Consider the following 19889-nt stretch of genomic DNA (forward strand, 5'->3'; position numbering starts at 1 on the left):
TTAAGAAGGGCAAGATCAAAGGTAAAGGACCTTGGTTGGAACGAGTTAGAGAGAGTATACTCTCAATCAAACCCCAATGGTTTTCAAATTCGATGGAGATTTAAGATCAAGGAATGCAACTCTAGTTTCCTTGATGGATCCCTTGTGACAAATTTTATAAAGGAGATTTTAGAGCCATAAAACAATCAACATAATATGAAACTTCATAGACACCCTAATTCTACAACTTTGTAAAATGGAAGAAGCTACTTATAATGAACTTGCACAATTCATCATAACATCACTTCAACAATCTAAGAAAATCATCACAAGCCAATTTTATCCTCTCCTAGACAAATCACTAGTCTTTAGTGATCCATTGCATTCAAGAAGATAGGACTACTAGTGCACACTCTTTCACAAGAGGAAATAATAGTGTGTGCGACAATCATCCTCTCCAAATCAACTCCCCTCTATTTATATTAGGGTAAACAAATCGATTTTGAATAAATTTAGAGCAAAAAGTATTAAAATAATATTTGAAGTGTTTATAAGTGAACTAGGTCACAGGTTGACCTAAAAGATACTCTCGTAACAATAAAACATAAGAAATGGCCTCTTTTTACTCCACATGCATGAATAAAAATGTTGTCCAAGCATGACATCATCCTTCAAAGGTAAATATCTTCCTCATACAAGATTCTACAAATGGTCAAAGAGTGCTCCTCACTTCAAGCCATCTCCTCAACCACAAAGGTGCATCCTTAACCCGTATCTCTCCTCAACCACAAGTCATCGCTCTAGGCCATGTAAGGGTGGCATCACAAGCCTAGGGTACAACATCATCATCAAGAAGAAGTGTACTATCCATCCAAAGGGATCATAAGTCAACATTATCATCAACAAGATCTAAGAACAAGGAAACACCCATCAAGAAGGTGCAAGGCTAACCCGAGGGTGAATTGGAGTCTCTAGGGTATTTCATCATTCTTGACAACATCCTTGATTCAAAGTGCAACATTTAAGCTTCTGGAGAGGGAGAAGGTGACAAACATTAGTGCTAGATCCATCCCAAACTTAATGCTCATCTTAAGGTGGCCAACATTGTTGCTTCAAGTTACTGAAGTGCCATGACACTTTGGTAGATGTCTTCATCAAATAGTTGGAGAAGCGTCAAGCCATATCTTTAGAGAAATCAAATGCACCTGAGAAGAAACATCTAAAACATACCCTCAAAATCAAGTGAAATAATCATCATAGGTAGAGTAACCACAAAGATATTATAGTGGACCATATCTAATGCTAAAGGCACAAGAATACTTCACAAAAGAAATGTTTACAAATGTCTTTCTAGTTGATGATAAACAAGTTACCATATTTAGATATGTGAGGGTTATCCAAAGCCCTATTAGGTGTTTCCAACCCCAATGGGAGGAATAATTCCTAGGTCGACCCATCAATAAATAATTGCTTGTGAGAAGTGGATATGGAAGGGGTTAACTCATGGAAGATGCTACAATCTTTGTACCAACTTTTGGAGTTCCAACATCTTGAGTGTAATGTTGTGAAGAGGGAGCAATCATGGGGCTTGAGTTATCCCTTTCCTCGACCTATTTTTGACCACCCCTCTTGTTTTCCTTTTCTTTAATTTTTTTTTTTATTTTTTTATGCATAGCTTGGGTTACAAGCTCATTTGATGCATTCAAATACCCCTTAAAGATGTAATGGTTTATTTCCCATTGGGGTTTGGGACATTCAAAGTTCCTTTTATTTAGATAAATCATGATATGTTAGGAATTGGGTGAGGGTTAGTGAGTGGGTAAGAGTTTGTGTTAAGCTCTTGTCGATGCAATATAAATTGTCCCAACCGTCTTTTACATTTTAACATTTTCTTGCTTGTGTGGCCATATATGCTTTTAAATTTCTTTCAGTTGCATCAGCCTCTTATTGTGTGGCCATATATGATTTTAACTTTCTTTCAACTGCATCAACCTCTTAAGGGTAAAATTTTCAGGCCCTCGCTCAAATATGAGGATAAAAGGTAGCCAATGCTGATTATAGATAACAATCAACTGGAAGAATGGAGGTTGATATAAGCGATACACGAAAAGTGGTAATTATGGATTATCATGAGCACAATATGTCAATCAATGCCTCCTATTTGTACCCCTCATCGACGATGGAAAGAAAAACCTCAAGGAAGGTCACATTAGACTAGGGGCAAAGGGTATGGGGGAATACTAGTTTTAGTGAAGGAAAAAGAAGGCTGCCACATTCAGTTAATTAAAGAAGATGCAAATAAACAATATTTATGGTTCAAAATATTAGATAATGAGCATCACATGAGAATTGCAGCATGCTATTTTTCCCCTCAAGTCTCAAAAACTTACAAAAATAAGGGGCTAGATAGCAAGGTTTTGTATGCAACTTTAAAGCAAGATATTGACGTGTACTCTCAGTAGGGAGAAGTTATTTTAGTGGGAGATTTCAATGCTACAACAAAAAATCATCAAGCTAGTATTCTTTGTTGCAAAGAGGATCACAATCCTATTTGGCTCACTGAAGAGGAGAATCCCCAATGGGTGAGGTGTTCAGAATTTGACAAAGTTAGCAATCATTTTGGAGAGGAGTTGCTTACACTGTGTGGGGCTTTCAACTTAATTATTTGCAATGGTCTAGATAGATGGAAAAGATCTTAGAACTTCACTTGCAAGACACACAATGGGTCAAGTGTCGTTGACTATGTGATGTGTTCACAAAGCTTGATAGAAAAGATAGATGAAGTTAAGGTTGGAGAGCATATTTGGGACTTAAAATTAGACCATAACCCAATTTATATAAAGTTATCATGGTTAGAAGAAAGGTAGCATAGGAGGAAAAACCAATGCTCTCACTATCAAAGGGCAAAATTCTTCTAAGACAGAAAATTGTACCATCTTCAAGACAATGTTAGAGAGATTATTTCAGAAGGAGAAAACTGGTTTCAAAAGCTTCAATAGTCATGAGTTAACAAATATAATTCAAAGTGCACTTGAGGAGTGAAAAAGAGAAAAAAAATAGGAAATTAGAATCAAATTGTTTTCCGGTAAATTTTTGGTTTGACGAGGAATGAAAAATGGCAAGGAGAACATTGAAAAAGGAAGGCAAAGAGAAGATGCATGTAAAGTTATATAAGCAGATAATAAAAAGGAAAAAAGATGAGTTCATGCAAACAAGGCGAGAAGAGTTAATATATCTAAGGAAGAATAACCCAAAGCTTTTCTGGCAGGAATTTAAACCAAGGAAGAAGAAAATCGAAAATAATATTACAACCAATCAATGGTTTGAATATGCAAAGAAACACTATGAAAAGATTTAGAGGCAGAGCCTTCTTCCACAATCAACACAACTACACAACTCTTCACATTACAGGAGGTGGAGATTGGAATTAATAAGCTGAAAACAGGAAATGCAAAGGACTTGGTTGAACTTCAAGAAGAGTATCTAAAATGGGGAATGAAAACTCTTGCACCGCACATCATGGAAATATTCAACAACATCAATCAACAAGGATTCCCAAGAGACTAGACAACTAGCATAACAATACCCATTTTTAAAAGTGGAGACATTAATAATCCTTCCAACTATAGAACCATTATGATCAATCCTTTGTTTGCAAAGGTTTTCAACAACATGGTAGAAAATAGAATCAGTAAGTGGGCAAAAGTAAAAGAAAAGAAAGCAAGAGGACAAATGGGTTTTAGGCCGAAACATTCTACAGTGGATCATGGTATCACATTGAGACACATTTCGAAAAGGTTTGGGAGGACAAAGAAGAAGTATTTTGATGTTTTGTTGACTTCAAAAAGGCATTTAACACAGTCCCTAGAGATAAGTTGTGGCATAGAATGGAAGAACTTGAAATTAATTTGCATTATAGAGCCATCATCCATAGACTTTATAAAGAGGTGAAAGTCAAAATTATAACCTCAATAGGTACTTCAGAAAGCTTTAGAAGCGACATTGGAGTCAAGCAAGGTTTCCTTCTATCTCCTTCTCTTTTTGGTTTATATATTGATAAATTGGAAGAGTGGCTAAATTTGCAAGGTGGAGATGTTTGGTTGGCGGAGTTTGTGATAAAGCTTCTTTTAAATGCTGATGATCTTTTATTGATTTCTAAATCAGCCCATGGATTGCAAATGCACCTATATGCCCTTGAGCATTTTTTTAGAGTAGTGGGGATGCAAGTCAATCCAGCAAGACCAAAATAATGATTTTCTCTAATAAAAGGAAGCAACGCCAACATACGTTCTTCTTTGAAGGCAACATTCTTGAAGAAGTAAATGAGTACAAGTACCTCGGGATTGATTTCAACAACAAACTTAATTGGGAGGACTGCAGAAAGAAGATAATTTTAGGAGGGTGGAAAGCATTATATGCTCTTCAAAACAAATGTAGAGAGGCAGAGTTATGGGATTGGAAAATGACTAAAGTGTTTTTTGGACTCCTAGTTTTTCCAGTGCTGCTATATGGGTGTAAATTATGGGCTAGCAACACCCCCGTCTCAAAATAGAAGCAAATTGAGAAAATCCAAAAAAATTTGATCATGAGCAAGTTCAAAATAAAAAGTTTGGGACCTTATGAGATAATGTTGAGTGAAACATGAGCAACTCCCATCAAAGCAATTGCTATGGTGCGACTCATAAGATATCTAAAAAGAATTGAGCAAATGGGAGTAGGTAGATGGCCTAATGTTATCTTCAATGAAGGCATGAGTGAAAGAAAGAAAACATGGATGAAACAAAACTACACATGGATGCAAAAATGGAATATCTACCTCAATTCTGCCCCACAAACAACAAGGAGCTAAATAATTTTGTTATGGAGAAGTTTCATAAATAGGTATGAGGAAAAGAGTTAGGTAGAAAAAAGTACTACATTTAGGAATTCAACCTTACTGTGATCTACAACAAAAAGAGTTCATTGGAGCTAGCATTCGTGGAGGGCAAAGGTTCTTATTGCTCAATTAAAAACCAACTCACATCAACTTCAGTGTGTAATAGGACGGGGAAAAGGCCTAAAGAAGCTGGGAAGAACGAGTGTGTACATTTTGCACGTCTAGGGCAGTGGAATCAGAAAAACATTTCATTTTGGAATGTGATGCATTCAAAGTCATCAGAGAAAGTAATGGGAATATGTTAGCATCGATTTCTTGGCATTGTCTTTTCAGCGAAGAGATTGTTGGAAGGTTGGGCCAACTCATCATCAATTTGAATAAGAAAAATGATTAAATTGCAAAAGGTGAAAAACAGGGAACTAATGGTCCCATAGACTATTTTTAGTCTCATGGACGTTAAAATATAATTTCATTTCATTTCTTTAACTCTACAAAACACAAATGAGACATTTTTGCCTAAAGCTTCTTATTTCAACTTAAGGAAGATGATCAATTGACTTTTATTTTATTTTTAATTGACCACCTAGATTGATTCTCAAGGGAATATGCTCAGCATATGCTTAGTCTAAATGCTTATCAAGGGTTGTAGTGTGTTAATGTTGCATTGACTTTTAGTAAATTAAAAGAATTGGATTCATGCCAAGTGGCTCCCCGCCCACCAATTTCCTAGGGATTTGAGATTCTTCCAATTGTAATAAGCTCTTCCATGATAAGTTTCTCATTATTATTTATAACATTCATTTATATATATAAGCAAATTCTATGTTGCAAAATGATCATTACTTTAATAAATTTTAAAAATTAGATTCGTGCCAAGTGGCTCCCCCCCACCAATTTCCTAGGGATTTGATATTATTCCAATTCTAATAAGTTCCTCATCATTATTTATAACATTCATTTATATATAACCAAATTTTATTTAGTAAAATGGTCCATTTTACAATAAGATTTGTAATTCCTTTTTCCCTCAAGTTAAATTTGACCCATAATCTTTTTATACATGATTAATCAAATAAATGCCTGCATTAATAAGACATTCTTTGTGTTGCAATAATTTTTTTGTTACAATATTTTTTGTTTGTTTGTTATATATCAACCCCACTAACATTAAATTGTAATAATTTTAAATTACCAACTTTTATTTTCACATCATAATGTGAATATAATTTTGAAATGAAATGAAATGATATTTTAAGGTCGAAGAAACTAAAAATAGTCTATGACAACATTAGCTCTCTATTTTTAGCTTTTTGCAATTCAATCATTTTCCGATTCAAATTAATAATGAGCTGACCCAACCTTCCAACAATCTCTTCGCTAAAAAAACAATGCCAAGAAACTAACGCTAACAAGTTCTCATAACTTTCTCTGATGCGTTTGAATACATCACATTCCAAAATGAAATGTTTTTCCGATTCCACAGGGCCAGACGTGCAAAATTTACACACCTGTTTTCCCAAGCTTCTTTAGGCCTTTTCTATGGTCCTGTTTCACATCTAAGTTGATGTGAGTTGGTCCTTAATTGAGCAATAAGAACCTTTTCCCTCCATGAAATGCTAGCCCCAATGAACTATTTTTAACTCTTTTTGTTGTAGATTACACGTAGGGTTGAATTCCTCAATGTAATATTGAATTCCTCAATGTAATATTTCTTCTTTCTACCCAACTCTTCTCCTCATACCTTTTTACGAAACTTCTCCATAACAAAATCCTTTCGCTCCTTGCTATTTGTGGGATAGGTATTGATGTAGATATTCCATTTTTGCATCTCTGTGTAGCTTTGTTTCATCCATGTTTTCTTCTTTCGCTCATGCCTTCATTGAAGTAACATTAGAACATCTACCTACTCTCATTTGCTCAATTCTTTTTAAATATCTTATGAGTCTCACCATAGCAATTGCTTCAATGGGGGTTGCTCCGTTTCACCAACATTATCGCATAAGGTAACCAATTGCTTCAATGGGAGTTGCTGCTGTTTCACTCAACATTATCTCATAAGGTATTGAACTTTTTATTTCGAACTTGCTCATGATCAAAGGTTTGTGGATTTTCTCAATTTGTTTCTATTTTGATACGGGAGTGCTGCTAGCGCACAATTCACACCCATATAACATCGCTAGACAAACTAAAAATCCAAAAAACACTTTAATCATTTTCCAATTCCATAACTCTACTTCTCTACATCTGTTTTAGTAACTAAACCCATAATTTTCCACTATTCCCTGTCATTCTATCTGATGATTTTCTCATTTTGTGTGCTCGAAAACGGCCCGGAAAACACACCATGAATTCTCTAAGTTACCTGCGCTGTCTTAGAATGCAAAAGGCAACAGCCTTCCACCATTGGGGACATCGATCGTATTACAAAACAACCAAATGTGCTGTTGCTACTGATTCTGTTGGACCGTTTGGCACCGAAACCGAGAATATTGGCCAGCATACCATGTGGGTCCGCCATAAAACGATAGTAGCAGATTCATCTAGGCCTACGATCTTTTCTCATCCCTGGAATCCCTACAAGGATCCGACAAATTGGCAGATACCTAATAACCAGTTCAACCAGCTCCATTCTTCTGCTATTGTACAGGCTATCAAGATGGCAGGTGGATCGAGCGAGGATACGGAGACTGTCACGTACAAATTGAGGGATTCCTGCACGCTAGTTATTCATCAAGGGGACATCACCAAATGGTCTATTAATGGCGAAAATGATGCAATTGTAAGTACCCAAATGCCCAACTGGCGTATGTTCTTATCTGTCCAGAGATTCCCATTTCCATTGAAAAATAAGAAGTGGAACGTAACAGAAGGATCTACTGTCAGTTCATACCTTTATTTCTCGCAACTCTATTCGTTTGATGACAAATATTAACGAGCCAAACAGAAAGGAACTCAATAGGTAACGAGGCAGTATAACCTTTTTCATTACAGGCCATTCAAGTTAGAAATAGTGAGGTCATGAAAATGTAATTAAAAACCACCAGTTCATCCTAACTTTTACATCTATGATAACAATACCCCGAAATTTAAATTGGTTGCTGAGTAGTCATAACACTGGGTTTTTACCAATCCACTGAATCTATAGATAAAAGAAGATAAAATAATTATATTTATGTCCAACTAATGACCACAAAGTAGGTCAAAGGGACTGTGTGTAGTATACAATAATGATCAATATACAATGCTACAAAACTGAAAGAAAGAAATAAACTGTAGCTATCTATAAAAAGACTACAAGAACTGTTGAGACAATGATACAAACTGGTACAAACTGTCTATGAAGATACAATACATGAAGTTCAAATCAACACTGCATGAAGTAAATCTACATTGGCCTAGCAGAGAAGATCCAGGAGTATAGGTCTGAGGATCAGACCCATCTCCCTAACATCTAGGCTGAATGAATAACACTGAAGAAACTCAACAAAGTCTGCTGGCCCGATGAAGAGCCAATGGCAAGTGCAGACTGTCCACTAAATCATATCATGGGGGTTCACACACTGCTGAATGCTGGAGGACCTAGTTTGTCTCCTAGGAACAGATCTAAGACCGAACTGCTGCTGAGATCTTGTGTGGCAGGGTGAGGCCCCACAGATCCTCACTGATCTGGAATCTGGATACGTACTGGTATAGTGATCAATATATTACTTTGTACAAGGAATAGACATCCATGCATATAAAGATTACCAAATTGCTTTTTGCTCTATCAACACATTCTCATCTTGCGTGGAAGAAACAAAGAATGCTTACATTTTATTTGTAAAAATCATGGTATGGAGAGTTTTTTTGAAGCTTCCATAGCCCTCTGTTCTCTACTTTTTTCCTTTGGAAAACCAAGAAAGGCCAAAGCTGCTTAAAAAGTAGAAATCAAGCTTCTAACTGTGTGAGTAATTATACAAATGCACACTCAACTGACCAATCGCCCTTAAAGAGGTCAACTTACTTTACGGTAAGCTGGAATGGGTCAATGTCTTTTTCTCTAATGAAGAGCCCTCAAAATCTCAGCCATTTTAGGCACTACATTGCTGTAAAGTTATACAACAATCCTCCCCTCTAGCACCTTCCTAATGGTTACGTCTATTTAACATCTTCATTGAGCATCTCCATGGTTATTTTTATTTGACACCTTGGATTCATCATCTCCATGGCTTTGAACTGTTGACCTGTGGAACAAACGTAACTTGACTAAACCCAAAACCCTAGGTTCCTCTTTCTATTGGGTGGTACTCTGTCGGGATGATGTGCATTGTGGAGGTGGTGGATTATTTTAAAAGCGTTTAAACTGACAACACTAAAAGCGTTTAAACTGACAACACCGTGCCTGTAAAGGATTTCCAACTCCTTTCCAACTTGCAAATTGGCAGCAGTAAGTGGTGATCAGGGAAGCCATTAGTCTATTATCGCAGGGGAGGTGAAATGCCAGTCCCAAATACAAGTACCCTCGAAGCCATTCAACTTCAATGTAAGCAATCAATTGAAGATACATTGCCCTGTAAAGGATTTCCAACTCCTTGCCAACTTGCAAGTGGCAACCAGGGAAGCCATTACTCTACTATTGCAGGGGAGGTGAACATCCAGTCTTAAATACAAGTACTTTCCGTGCCATTCCTCTAGTAGTGTGCCATTCAACTAGTGCATCTTACACAATTAATTTAAGATTCAAGCTGCGGAAAGGAAATTTGAGGGTCTATGTATATGTAGACCTGTCAAGACTCAAATCTACAATTTTCTAATTTTAACAGGTCAGTAACTCTCTGTTTCACATTTAATGACAATCGTCAAATACTGTTGAAACCACAAATACATCCTGTGGGACGTCAAATTACTGCCTTGAATGAAACCCAATAATAATTTTACAAATTTGAGATTGATGCTTAAGATAAGTTTTCCTCTGAAAACCAAGTCAGAGCTCCAAATGCGTATGCATCTTCTATTTCATTACTAAATAAAAGAGGATACATCATAAAATCAAACATTTGTGGCCAAAGTAAGGGTGCTCATGCCCCTTCCTATGTAAGCAATGAGATGAACATGTCTGCTTTGGCATCAACTTCAAGAGAGTCAATATCTGAAATTCATGCTTTTTGCATTGCATTGATCTTGCACAAAAGCAGTAGACTGGGAAACAGGTTGTTGATGGGTTTCAAACCTGTACCTCATACACTGAAACCCTTTGCAGTGGCACTTGCTTGCTGCTGCATTGCTTTACCACAAGGGTTATGCCTTTTTTAAATAGAAATCTGGTTGAAGTCTTTAATGATAGGGGTTTATTAAATTACTTTAGATTCTGCCTCATGGTGGTGGCATATCTGTTGATTTGTACATAATATTCCGTTAATAGAAATAGAAGTATATTTCTTTATTTTTCTTTTTTCAGACAAACATAAATATAGTCTGTGAGCTGTCCAATTTGGATTCTTGCAGGCTAAGTAGCTAACCACTTCACCATTGATTTCTAGCTTGAGAAGCAAACAATAAGAAGTAAAGCAACTGCCTTCATAGCCAATTGGCATTTAAAAAATCATCCATAGGGTTTTTCCATTAAGGTACAAAAAAAGGCAATTACACATTTTATAAAAATCAAGACGATCAGACTCACATCTCAAGGATAATCATTTTTGTCATTTGGGCGGGCCCCTACTCATTATTGGATAGCTTAGCAGGACTCCAACCATCATTCTCTAGTAACTTCTCATTCTTCAAGATAGCAAGGACAAGAATCAAGAACTTTTCCTTCAAAGGCCATAGGGTAGGGCTACGAGATCAGCTATGGCATTGCTCATGCCTTTCCCACATTACTCTTTTCATTCAAAGGCCATGGGGTAGGGCTACGATATTGGCTATGGCATTGCTCATGCCTTTCTCACATTACTCGACCAACTCTTTTCCCCAACCTCCAATCATGGACATGTGATTGCCTGGAGCATGGGAATAGTGCAGGAGGTCTTATTGCTTACAGTGCAAAGAGCTCCCCCACAATACTCCAACAACTATTGCAAATGCACTAGGTGTAGCTCCACTTTTTAGAATCTGCATAAAGAGATTAGGATAAATTAATGGGCTATCAACATGAGAGGAACACTATACATGGTGGTCTAGTCAATCCTAGAAGCATTCCTTTTCTTTCCAATAAGAAATAAGACTTCAATTCTAATGAGTCACCATCTTGTTTGAAGCTCAATGACCTAGACAATTTATCCCTTAAAAGGGAAACCTCCATGCCTTCCATGAAATGAAGGTGAGGAGGAGCTGGCTTTTGAGTGATTGAGGTCCACATTGAATCATCATAGACACAAAAGCTAGAACAAATGTTTGGAGTTCTCAAGGTGTCCACAAAAGGGGCAGTTGGGAGTTGATGTGAAAATTCCAAACCTGGATGACTAATGCCCTTATGAACTCAACTAAACAAGTAAATTGCTGAACTTAATCAATGCAGAAATTAAATTCATACCATAGCACCAATCACACAATAGCTGGAAGTTAAATAATGGAAGCATAAAAAGTTTTTCACACACAAGTAATTTCTCCTTCAAATTCAACTTTTCATTCCTTTGTAAAACTTACAAGGGAACCTCCATAGTATTCATGCCCTTACGAACTCAACTAAACAAGTAAATTGCTGAACTTAATCAATGCAGAAATTAAATTCATACCATAGCACCAATCACACAATAGCTGGAAGTTAAATAATGGAAGCATAAAAACATTTTCACACATAAGTAATTTTCCTTCAAATTCAACTTTTCATTCCTTTGTAAAACTTACAAGGGAACCTCCATAGTATTCCGAAAACCACTTACTGCATGGTCAATAAATCACCCTGAAGTAGGCGACTTGCTATACCACTGTATGACTTGTCTGTATGGTCTATATGGTTATGTTTGTATGATTGTAAGACTTGTTGTTGATGTGAGTAGCATCGGAAGGTCTTCTACAATAGCTTGGTGTTTTAGCATGTGGAAGACATTATTTGCCTTTTCTAGTGATTTATGTCTTCTTTCCTAAGTTTAATTTAGGAAAAGTACAATAATTAAAATCAATTAATTTTTTCGAGGAAAAATCGTAATTTTATTCAACCTGAAAAACAAGGAACAAAATTATATTCTGGAGATGCTATTAAGCATTCAATGATGTCAACTTTTCAGCTAATGAGCAATAAAAAGTAAACAAATAAAAAACTACATAAAGCTTGCTAAGTTAAGTGTGATAAAAATCAATTAACTTCCCCTTTTTTCCTTTCTTTTTTCTAAACCTTTTGCCAAACTCTTTGGTTGGGTCCAATTATTACTATGGATAATTCATTTTAAGCTGTCTAGACTCTATACAGGGACTTCTTTGTCTGAGTCTGAGCTCTTAGATACATGTGTTCTCTTTATACCTATGGATAATTCATTTTAAGCTGTCTATACAGGGACTTCTTTGTCTGAGTCTGAGCTCTTAGATACATGTGTTCTCTTTATACCCCCTATACCCAATTTGTTGAGTGATTCCTCTTTTTGCTGCTTAGTTGCTTTGATCTCTACTAATTCAATATCCTTTTGAATGTGTGTTGCATTTCTTGATTGGTCCCTGCCCCCTCCATCTGCCTTGTTACCATGTTGTGCATGTGGTCACTGAGTTGGGTTTCCCGCCACATTCTCTTCTTCTTCTTTCGAAAGGGTAGGACTAGATATTTGCCATCCTTTGGCTTATGGACCTGCCTCTTTTTATTTTTTGGGGTCTTTTTTGCCTGCGGGCAAGTGTTGTGCAAGTGTCTAGTTTGAAAACACATTTGACATCTAAATGCTGCATTCTCATAATTTAATACTTGGGTCCTGTTGACCACTACGTGTCAACTACCCATAGCAATACACCCCCTTTTTTCGCAAAAGGGATAGCGCTTGATCGACGTGTCCATGCCATTCGACTGTCATCATCAGCCCGATCATGTTATGTTGTAAACCCAGTTTGCATGTGTAAATTGTAAATAATCTTAGCAGATCTGAGTCATGTATGTAAATTGCCTAACCAAACCTAATTTTCTAGTGATAATCTACGTTTCGGAAGGTTTTTTGTCTCACCGACCCATGGTCGGCAGAGTTTTCCTTCAGCGTAACCCCAAAGCCGGAATGGATTTTGTCATTAGAATCTTAGGGGAATCCTAGTGTGCCTCGAGTCTATGTAAAAGTTATTTGGAAATAATCTTAATTATTCGGTTAGGTTATTTCAAATTGCTTGATCTGCGAGATTATATTTGTGTCGCAGAACTGGGTAGTCTATGAGGGTCTATGTCAAATGGGTTTTCCCTCTTGAGATGTAAAATTGTAAAAGTCATGATGTAAAGTGTCTTGAGGGTTAGAAAATGTTTTATCCCTTCATGAATCCTAGGTCCTAGGTGATTTTTCAAAGGCTAAGTTCGAGGGTCCAATAAAAATAATAAAAGATATAAATAATAACAAATAAAAAAATTAAAAAATAACTAAAAAAATAAAAAATAAAATAAAATTTAAAAATAAATAAAAAATAAAAAATAAATATTTAAAAAAAATATAATAAAATAATAAAATTTTGAGAAAATAAATGCAAAATTTAAATTTTTAATATATTAAAATGCATTTAAAAATTTCGACAGATGAGATTAAAAGGGATTTTGATCTTCATCGACGGTCGAGATCATTTTCACTGGATCACTTGAACTAGCCGTTGGGAAATTTTCTTTTAAATAGGGTGTCAGGGGTCATTTGAAATCATCGGATCTTAGAGTCGTGTGCTAAAGAAAGCTCTCTTGAAGTCATTTTTTGTGTAATAAATAAAGACTTTGGGGTTGAAATCTTGCTGGTGTTACTCTTCTGGAAATGCTGTAAGATGTTTTATTTTTCTGCATAAATTTAGTTTTAGCCATTGATGATAGCTTGATGAAGATTGATTTAGGCACAGGTATCTTGTCTGATCTCTGGGGTTTGAATGATAGTTTAATTTCTGAATATAATGGCAGGTATCTCCATTTGATCTGAATTTCACTGTTGTTTTCTCCCTCTATGTTAATGGTTGATTTAAGCTGTGCAGGATATCCTTAATTTTGAGTTTACCGGGCGTTAGGGGAAGTTCTCGGTTGAACCAGCCAACTCCCGGATTGCGTTTTCTGAAAGAGCCCAACCAGTTTTAATCCTGGGCTTATCATTAGAATTTTTGTTGCAGATGCATGAAGGGTTTTCTGAAGCACCTCACATTAAGTTTAAAATTCTGAAAATATTTCTGTGGCATAACGATAAATCTGGCTATTTAGAGCCTTTAATTTGTAATTACTGTAATTATTTAGCTGGTTTTAGGGTTTTTAGTTTTGTTTCTTGCACATTTTTTTTCTGGGTGTTTGTTTTTGTTGTTACAGGTTTCAGATCTGAAGATATAATCTTGTTCTAAAACCAGATCTAGGCCCTGGAGGGTAAGATCTGGCCTCAGCATCATTTTTGCAGGGATACTCTTCAAAAGATTTTCAAGTTTTCTGAAAAGGTTCAAGGTTTTCCAGGCCATCTGTCTGCTGCTGCCTGGGGTGCCTGGCGTTTCATTGAAAAAATCCGAAGTACATGTGTGAAATCCGTTTTCTGGAATTCGGATATTCTTCTGAGGGTTTCAAGATTGTTTTTATCGTTCTGGCAGATTTAGAAATTTTTCTTTGCTGCTGTAGCCACCCTCAAATCCTTGCGTCCATTGCTGCCAATACATCCGCCACCCTCATCCACACAGTCTCGCTCTATTTCCCTTTCCGCCTGCCTCACGCCATCTTTACGCTACCTACCGTATCCAAAACGCTTTTCCCTCTCTGCGTGATCTCTTTCGCTCCTCAACAACGCTGCCTTCACTCTCTTTCTCTCCACGCATTCCTTCTCACTTGCTCTCTTAACCCTTTCACCTTCAAAATATATCCACATTCGATCCTCCATACCCTTCGATCCACCATCCCTGCAGATGCCATAAGCCTGTACGCTGCTCCACATTCAGTTGCCATCGATTTTCCAATTCCTCGCAGCAAACCACCCTCGCTTTCCACGCTAACCTGCAAACGAATTGCCAAACACTGTCCACGCCTTTCTACGTGCTGCCAGGACTGTCCTCTCTGCTTTTCTCCCTTCACGCAGCCACCTCCTTTCTCCTTCACGCTGCTGCCATTTCCCACACTGTCCACCTGCCAAAACCAACCCGCACTTCCCTTCTTTCCTCACGCGACCCTTGCTGTCTCTCTACCTGCGTGCATCCCTCCCATCCTCGGCCTTCAAGTCGACCCTGCAGCACATAGCCTCCTCGAATCCCTTGGCTTCCTCGCATTTTCTCTCCCTCATGCACACCTGCATACAACAAGCAAACAACAAACTCGTTCTTTTTTTTATTTAGCGTATGTGTATTTGGGTTATGTTTAGTTTTCCATTTTTTTTTATATATCCATTTTAATTTAGTTTGGGGTTTAGATATATTCGATTTTCATTTTATTTTTCTTAGTTAGATCTTTATTTGGTTTAGATTTAGATTTAAATTTTTGTTTTCATTTAGATTAAGATTAATATTTAGGGTTTGATTTATTTTTTAGATTTTCATTTAATCATTATATATATATATCTATATATATATATATATATATATAAAGAGAAAAAAAATCATTAGAAGTTTTAAATTTTAGATTTTTCATATTTTGCTTTGATTTTTTTTAGATTTATTTGATTTTAGGATTTAGTTTTAATAATTTTAAATTTCATTTAGTTTAGTTTTATTTAAAAATATAAAAATATATAAAAATATATTTTTTTTTTGAAAAGCTTAACTAAAAATTGAAAATTCATTTTTTGGTGTCTTTTGTGGTATCTATGTTCCACTTCTCTATAGTTAAATGCACTTAAATGTTTATTTAAAAGTTAGCTATATGAAAGTGGTAATTGGTTAGCATTTAAATTGTATGATTGTTTAAAGCATTCAATTTTTAGAAATTTAATCGTTGGATCATTATTAAAGCATTGTGAGTTTATTGAATAGCTTGTATTGCTTGGGATATTTGATGATAAATGATTGTTTTACAAAGGTTCATATTTCTGCAACATTTAATAACTAATCATTTAATCATTAACTCCATAAGGCACTGGTACATTAATTTCTAAAGTCAATCAGGTGCTAAATTGCTTTGCCGTGTCTCCCAACCGAACTGACTGCCAGTTGGTTTTCTTTTATCCCAAAAGGTCTACCCCCCTTAGCCTAGGGAGATAGCTTAAACGGAGAGATCGGGGATCAGGGTGACATCCCTCGGTCTGAGCATTGTCGTGCTGCTTAGACAATCTGTGCGACAACAGGTCCATTGAAAGTTTTTATGTTTAAGATGAATTCTATCTGATAGACCTTTACTAAGGTCCTTCTCTACACAGATTCTAGCAAAAGTGAAGATACCTTTTTCTATTCTGTCTCGATCCATTTTTTGAACTTTCCCAAAGTATTTCCAATATCTTCTAGTACTTGATGGTGCTAGAAAGGGAGAGGGAGGTTTGGTAATCTCACCTAAACGCACATTGTTGTGACCACCATACTTGTGGAATCGAAATCCGGGAACCATGAGATAATAAAGAGTCCCGCCCTAACCCAGAACCATGGCTCATCATTTAGGACTTTCTCTAGTTCTTTATGTGTTTCAAATTCCACTATGAAGAAACCTTTGGAACATAAGTAAATGTTGCAGTTGGGTGTCTAGGAAGAAAAGACTCACTGGTGTAAATCTTCAGATCTTGGACAAAAACCATTAAACCTGCATATTATAGCCATGGATTGTAGATCAGAAAAAGCAAGTTGACCTCTTTGATTTTAACTTCCATGGTTGGAGCTTGGACCATTCGACAATTGAGGGTCTGACAAATTTTGGATTTGATTTGCAGGAGTGGAAGCCTGCCCTTTTACCGCATCCTTGAATGAGACTAATCCATAAGGGTTTCTAGAGCTTAAAGCTCCACTCCTTAGCCTCAGATTTAGTATTACGGGAAATACTAAATCTCCACTCCACTTCTTTTCGATGCCATAATCATTCATCTAAGAAGAATCTTGTAAAACTTTCCCTTCATATAACAAGCATTGAAATTTTGCATGGATACCCAATTCGTTATGGATGCTTTTCTTCACATTTTCCACTAGATCCATGCCTTGGATCTAGAAGATAGAGGTTTTCTTGTTGATTTTTTTTAAGGAAAATCTATATTTTTGCCTCTGTTGCCTGTTTATTGACCATATTTGGAGAAATAGGGCTGCGAGTTTTCCCAGGGGAGAGCAGATCCCATGAACGACAAGATGAGAAAACAAGTGTTCTTCCAATCGTTAAAATTGGCGGCTATAGGATGAATTTGCCCAAGGAGAAGCCCAACTACCCCAAGGAGAAACCATTATTCTTCAAAGGCAATTTCAAATTGGTCAAAGGAATTTTCTATTTTGTGTTTGATAAGTCGACCAAGAGGAAGATGACAAGTCGGCTATGTTACCCACCACTTCGTGGGTGATATCCCCAAAATAAATTTTTCTCCATGAGAACCTCAGCCGGTAGCCAACAGTGCGTTGCAGCCTCCTACTAGCTCGTTGTGCCATTTCTCTACCACCTGAGCCAGCCATGTGGTCTCTCACCCATGTATTGATAAAGGTATGTCTTCTCATTTGGTAATTGAGAATTGGGTTTACTTATCATGGATACTTTTGGGTATGGATTGATGGGGGGATTTGTCGGAAAGGGTGGGCTCAGTTTGTGCTCTTGTCCCCTTGATCTCTTTTGGATGTTACCCGGGAATCTTAGTCCTGTGGGATCTCCTTTATTGACCATTTGGTTCTAGGGTGGTACTACTTGGGAAACCCCGACTTTGGGTGCGTGGTCCCACTCCTTTATCCGCATATATCACTCCCTTTCCACTCACTATACCACCATTCATCATTTCTTCCATCTGGGTCCACATTTCCATTTTGGGTCCACATAGGGCTAGCCTCCCTATCCCCTTGCCCCCACCTTGGGCCAGGCCTAGAAAGATGCCCCGGGGGTTGAAGTAGCCAAAAGAAAAAGAAAAAAAGCATATTTGGCCACATTTATCAGGAAACTGTACCACAAAATGCAAAAGATGGCCAGGACAGAAATAATTAGCACGTGGGCAAAAGCCAATACATGAGGTCTACCCCAATCCATGGTTATCACCCTAGTTCCATAGGCTCTATATGAGCCTTCTTCATCATTTAGGAACCCCTGATTGTCCCTACCCCTGGAGGGCAATGTACCGCCCTACCTAAAAGGGGGTAATCACTATTATATCTTGCACATCATGCCTTTGTCCTTTGAGCCCAGAGCAGTTAATTAAAGAAAATTCATAAAAGGCAAAAGGCATATAAAGAAGGGTGTAAAAATCAAGGCCAGGGCACCTCATGTACCACGATTGCTCCCTCCTACACATTACATACCTAGGTCCCTATACCTTAATATGTGGCCCAAGGTTGCCCCTCTCATTCCGTATTCCATTCCACTTATTTATCACTTGCCACCCCCATTAGAGGGATGTACCTTTGACATACTATCGCCTTTAAGGGCTGAAACCACCTAATAAGGTACTTGGTTAACACCCTTTGGAGCTTGGAGGCACTAGCACATACCAAAGGCCACTACGGAAGGGCATTCCATTTTGAAGTGCCCACTTTGTTATCCATGATTTGTAAACTCTTTTACCCGATTATTTTAATGATTGGTTGTAATGGAAGCCTAGGGGATGCATTGGATCTTATGCAAGATTACAAGTGGTTTCCATTTGGATTTGGTCTCCCTATACGGGATCCTAACCCCTAGAGGTCTACATTGGTACATATAGGGTGTGCATAGAGAGCCATTGGCCTCCACAACAACAAACAACACTCCACGGATCTTCATCGATGTTTAAAGACTACTAGCGATCGACTTTTGGGATGATGGTAACATGCTTGGTACATTCTACCCAGCAGGCCCCCACAGGAGCCCCACACTCTTAGCAGGTGTCCCAAGACTTGTACGATGTCATGGCAACATTCATTCCACCACTCAAACCGTTGCAGAGGATTTGCAGGCATCTCCAATTCATATGGAGACCCATGGGGTCATTTATGTGCCCTCAGACCCACGGGGAGCACCACAAATCTACTACTTGGAGAACAAGGGGCCACCCCCTTGTCCATCATATTCCGAGGAATTTATTCCTCAGTATGGCACTTCAGGACATTGTTAGGCCTTTGGAGGGCCCACGACATGTACATATTATTATTTGGCTTGTTGTGAGGCTTATTTTTACACTTGTGAGCTAGTTTGGTGAGCTTGTCACCGATAGAGGTTTTATTTGCACATTATTTTATCATTATTATAGCCTAATTCAAACTCCTTAGGAGGCTATATATTGATGTTAGATACATTCATTTGGATCATTGCTTGACTTGGGATCTCTCTAATCATATAGAACTTCACATTTTTCCTTGTAGTATATTTTTTTGGAGATGGATGAATTTTGACATATGGATTTGGGCTATTTTTCTTGTCTTGGAGCTTTGTCTTGCAAATGAAATACCGGTTGGATATACTCTATAATGCTGTAAATAAGTTTTGATGTTATTATTCTTGTTGTTGCATATTGCTAAAATTAGGGCTAGTTGCTGCATGATTTAAATGTGGAATTGAGCATGTTTTAGCTAATTTAATGTATGGGCCAATGTTATATGAATGAAGTGTCCTAGAGATTGTTTGTGTCGATAAGCTTGCATCATTTATTTCGAAGTATAAATGCTTGAAGGTCACTTTTGTTTTCTTTCTCTCAACATTGGATGAAGCTGACTTTCTAGGCCTACTTGATCAAGAAACCAAGTTCTTACTCATCATCATCCTTGACTCCATATCCCTAAGTGAATTAGGCACTGATCCCTAAAAAGGGTGTTCATCACCTTTTTCACCTTTTATCACTTTTTACCAGGTCTAGCTCTCAAAGGT

At 37.2% G+C, this 19889-nt stretch overlaps 1 protein-coding gene across 1 annotated transcript in view; it reads left to right on the forward strand.

Moving 5' to 3' along the window:
- The first annotated feature begins 7235 nt into the window (after nt 1–7235).
- The window catches only part of LOC149159582 (uncharacterized), a 220933-nt gene continuing 208279 nt past the window's right edge, over nt 7236–19889 (forward strand). Inside the window, exon 1 of the mRNA XM_089433512.1 lies at nt 7236–7634. Within this exon, the coding sequence (XP_089289638.1) occupies nt 7359–7634 (276 nt within the window). The 5' untranslated portion in view covers nt 7236–7358. The remainder of the gene's footprint in view (nt 7635–19889) is intronic.

This window comes from Pinus tabuliformis, chromosome 5_2, assembly GCF_031772625.1.
Source record: "Pinus tabuliformis cultivar Carrire ecotype Pingquan chromosome 5_2, CPIR1, whole genome shotgun sequence".
Lineage (NCBI taxonomy): Eukaryota > Viridiplantae > Streptophyta > Pinopsida > Pinales > Pinaceae > Pinus > Pinus tabuliformis.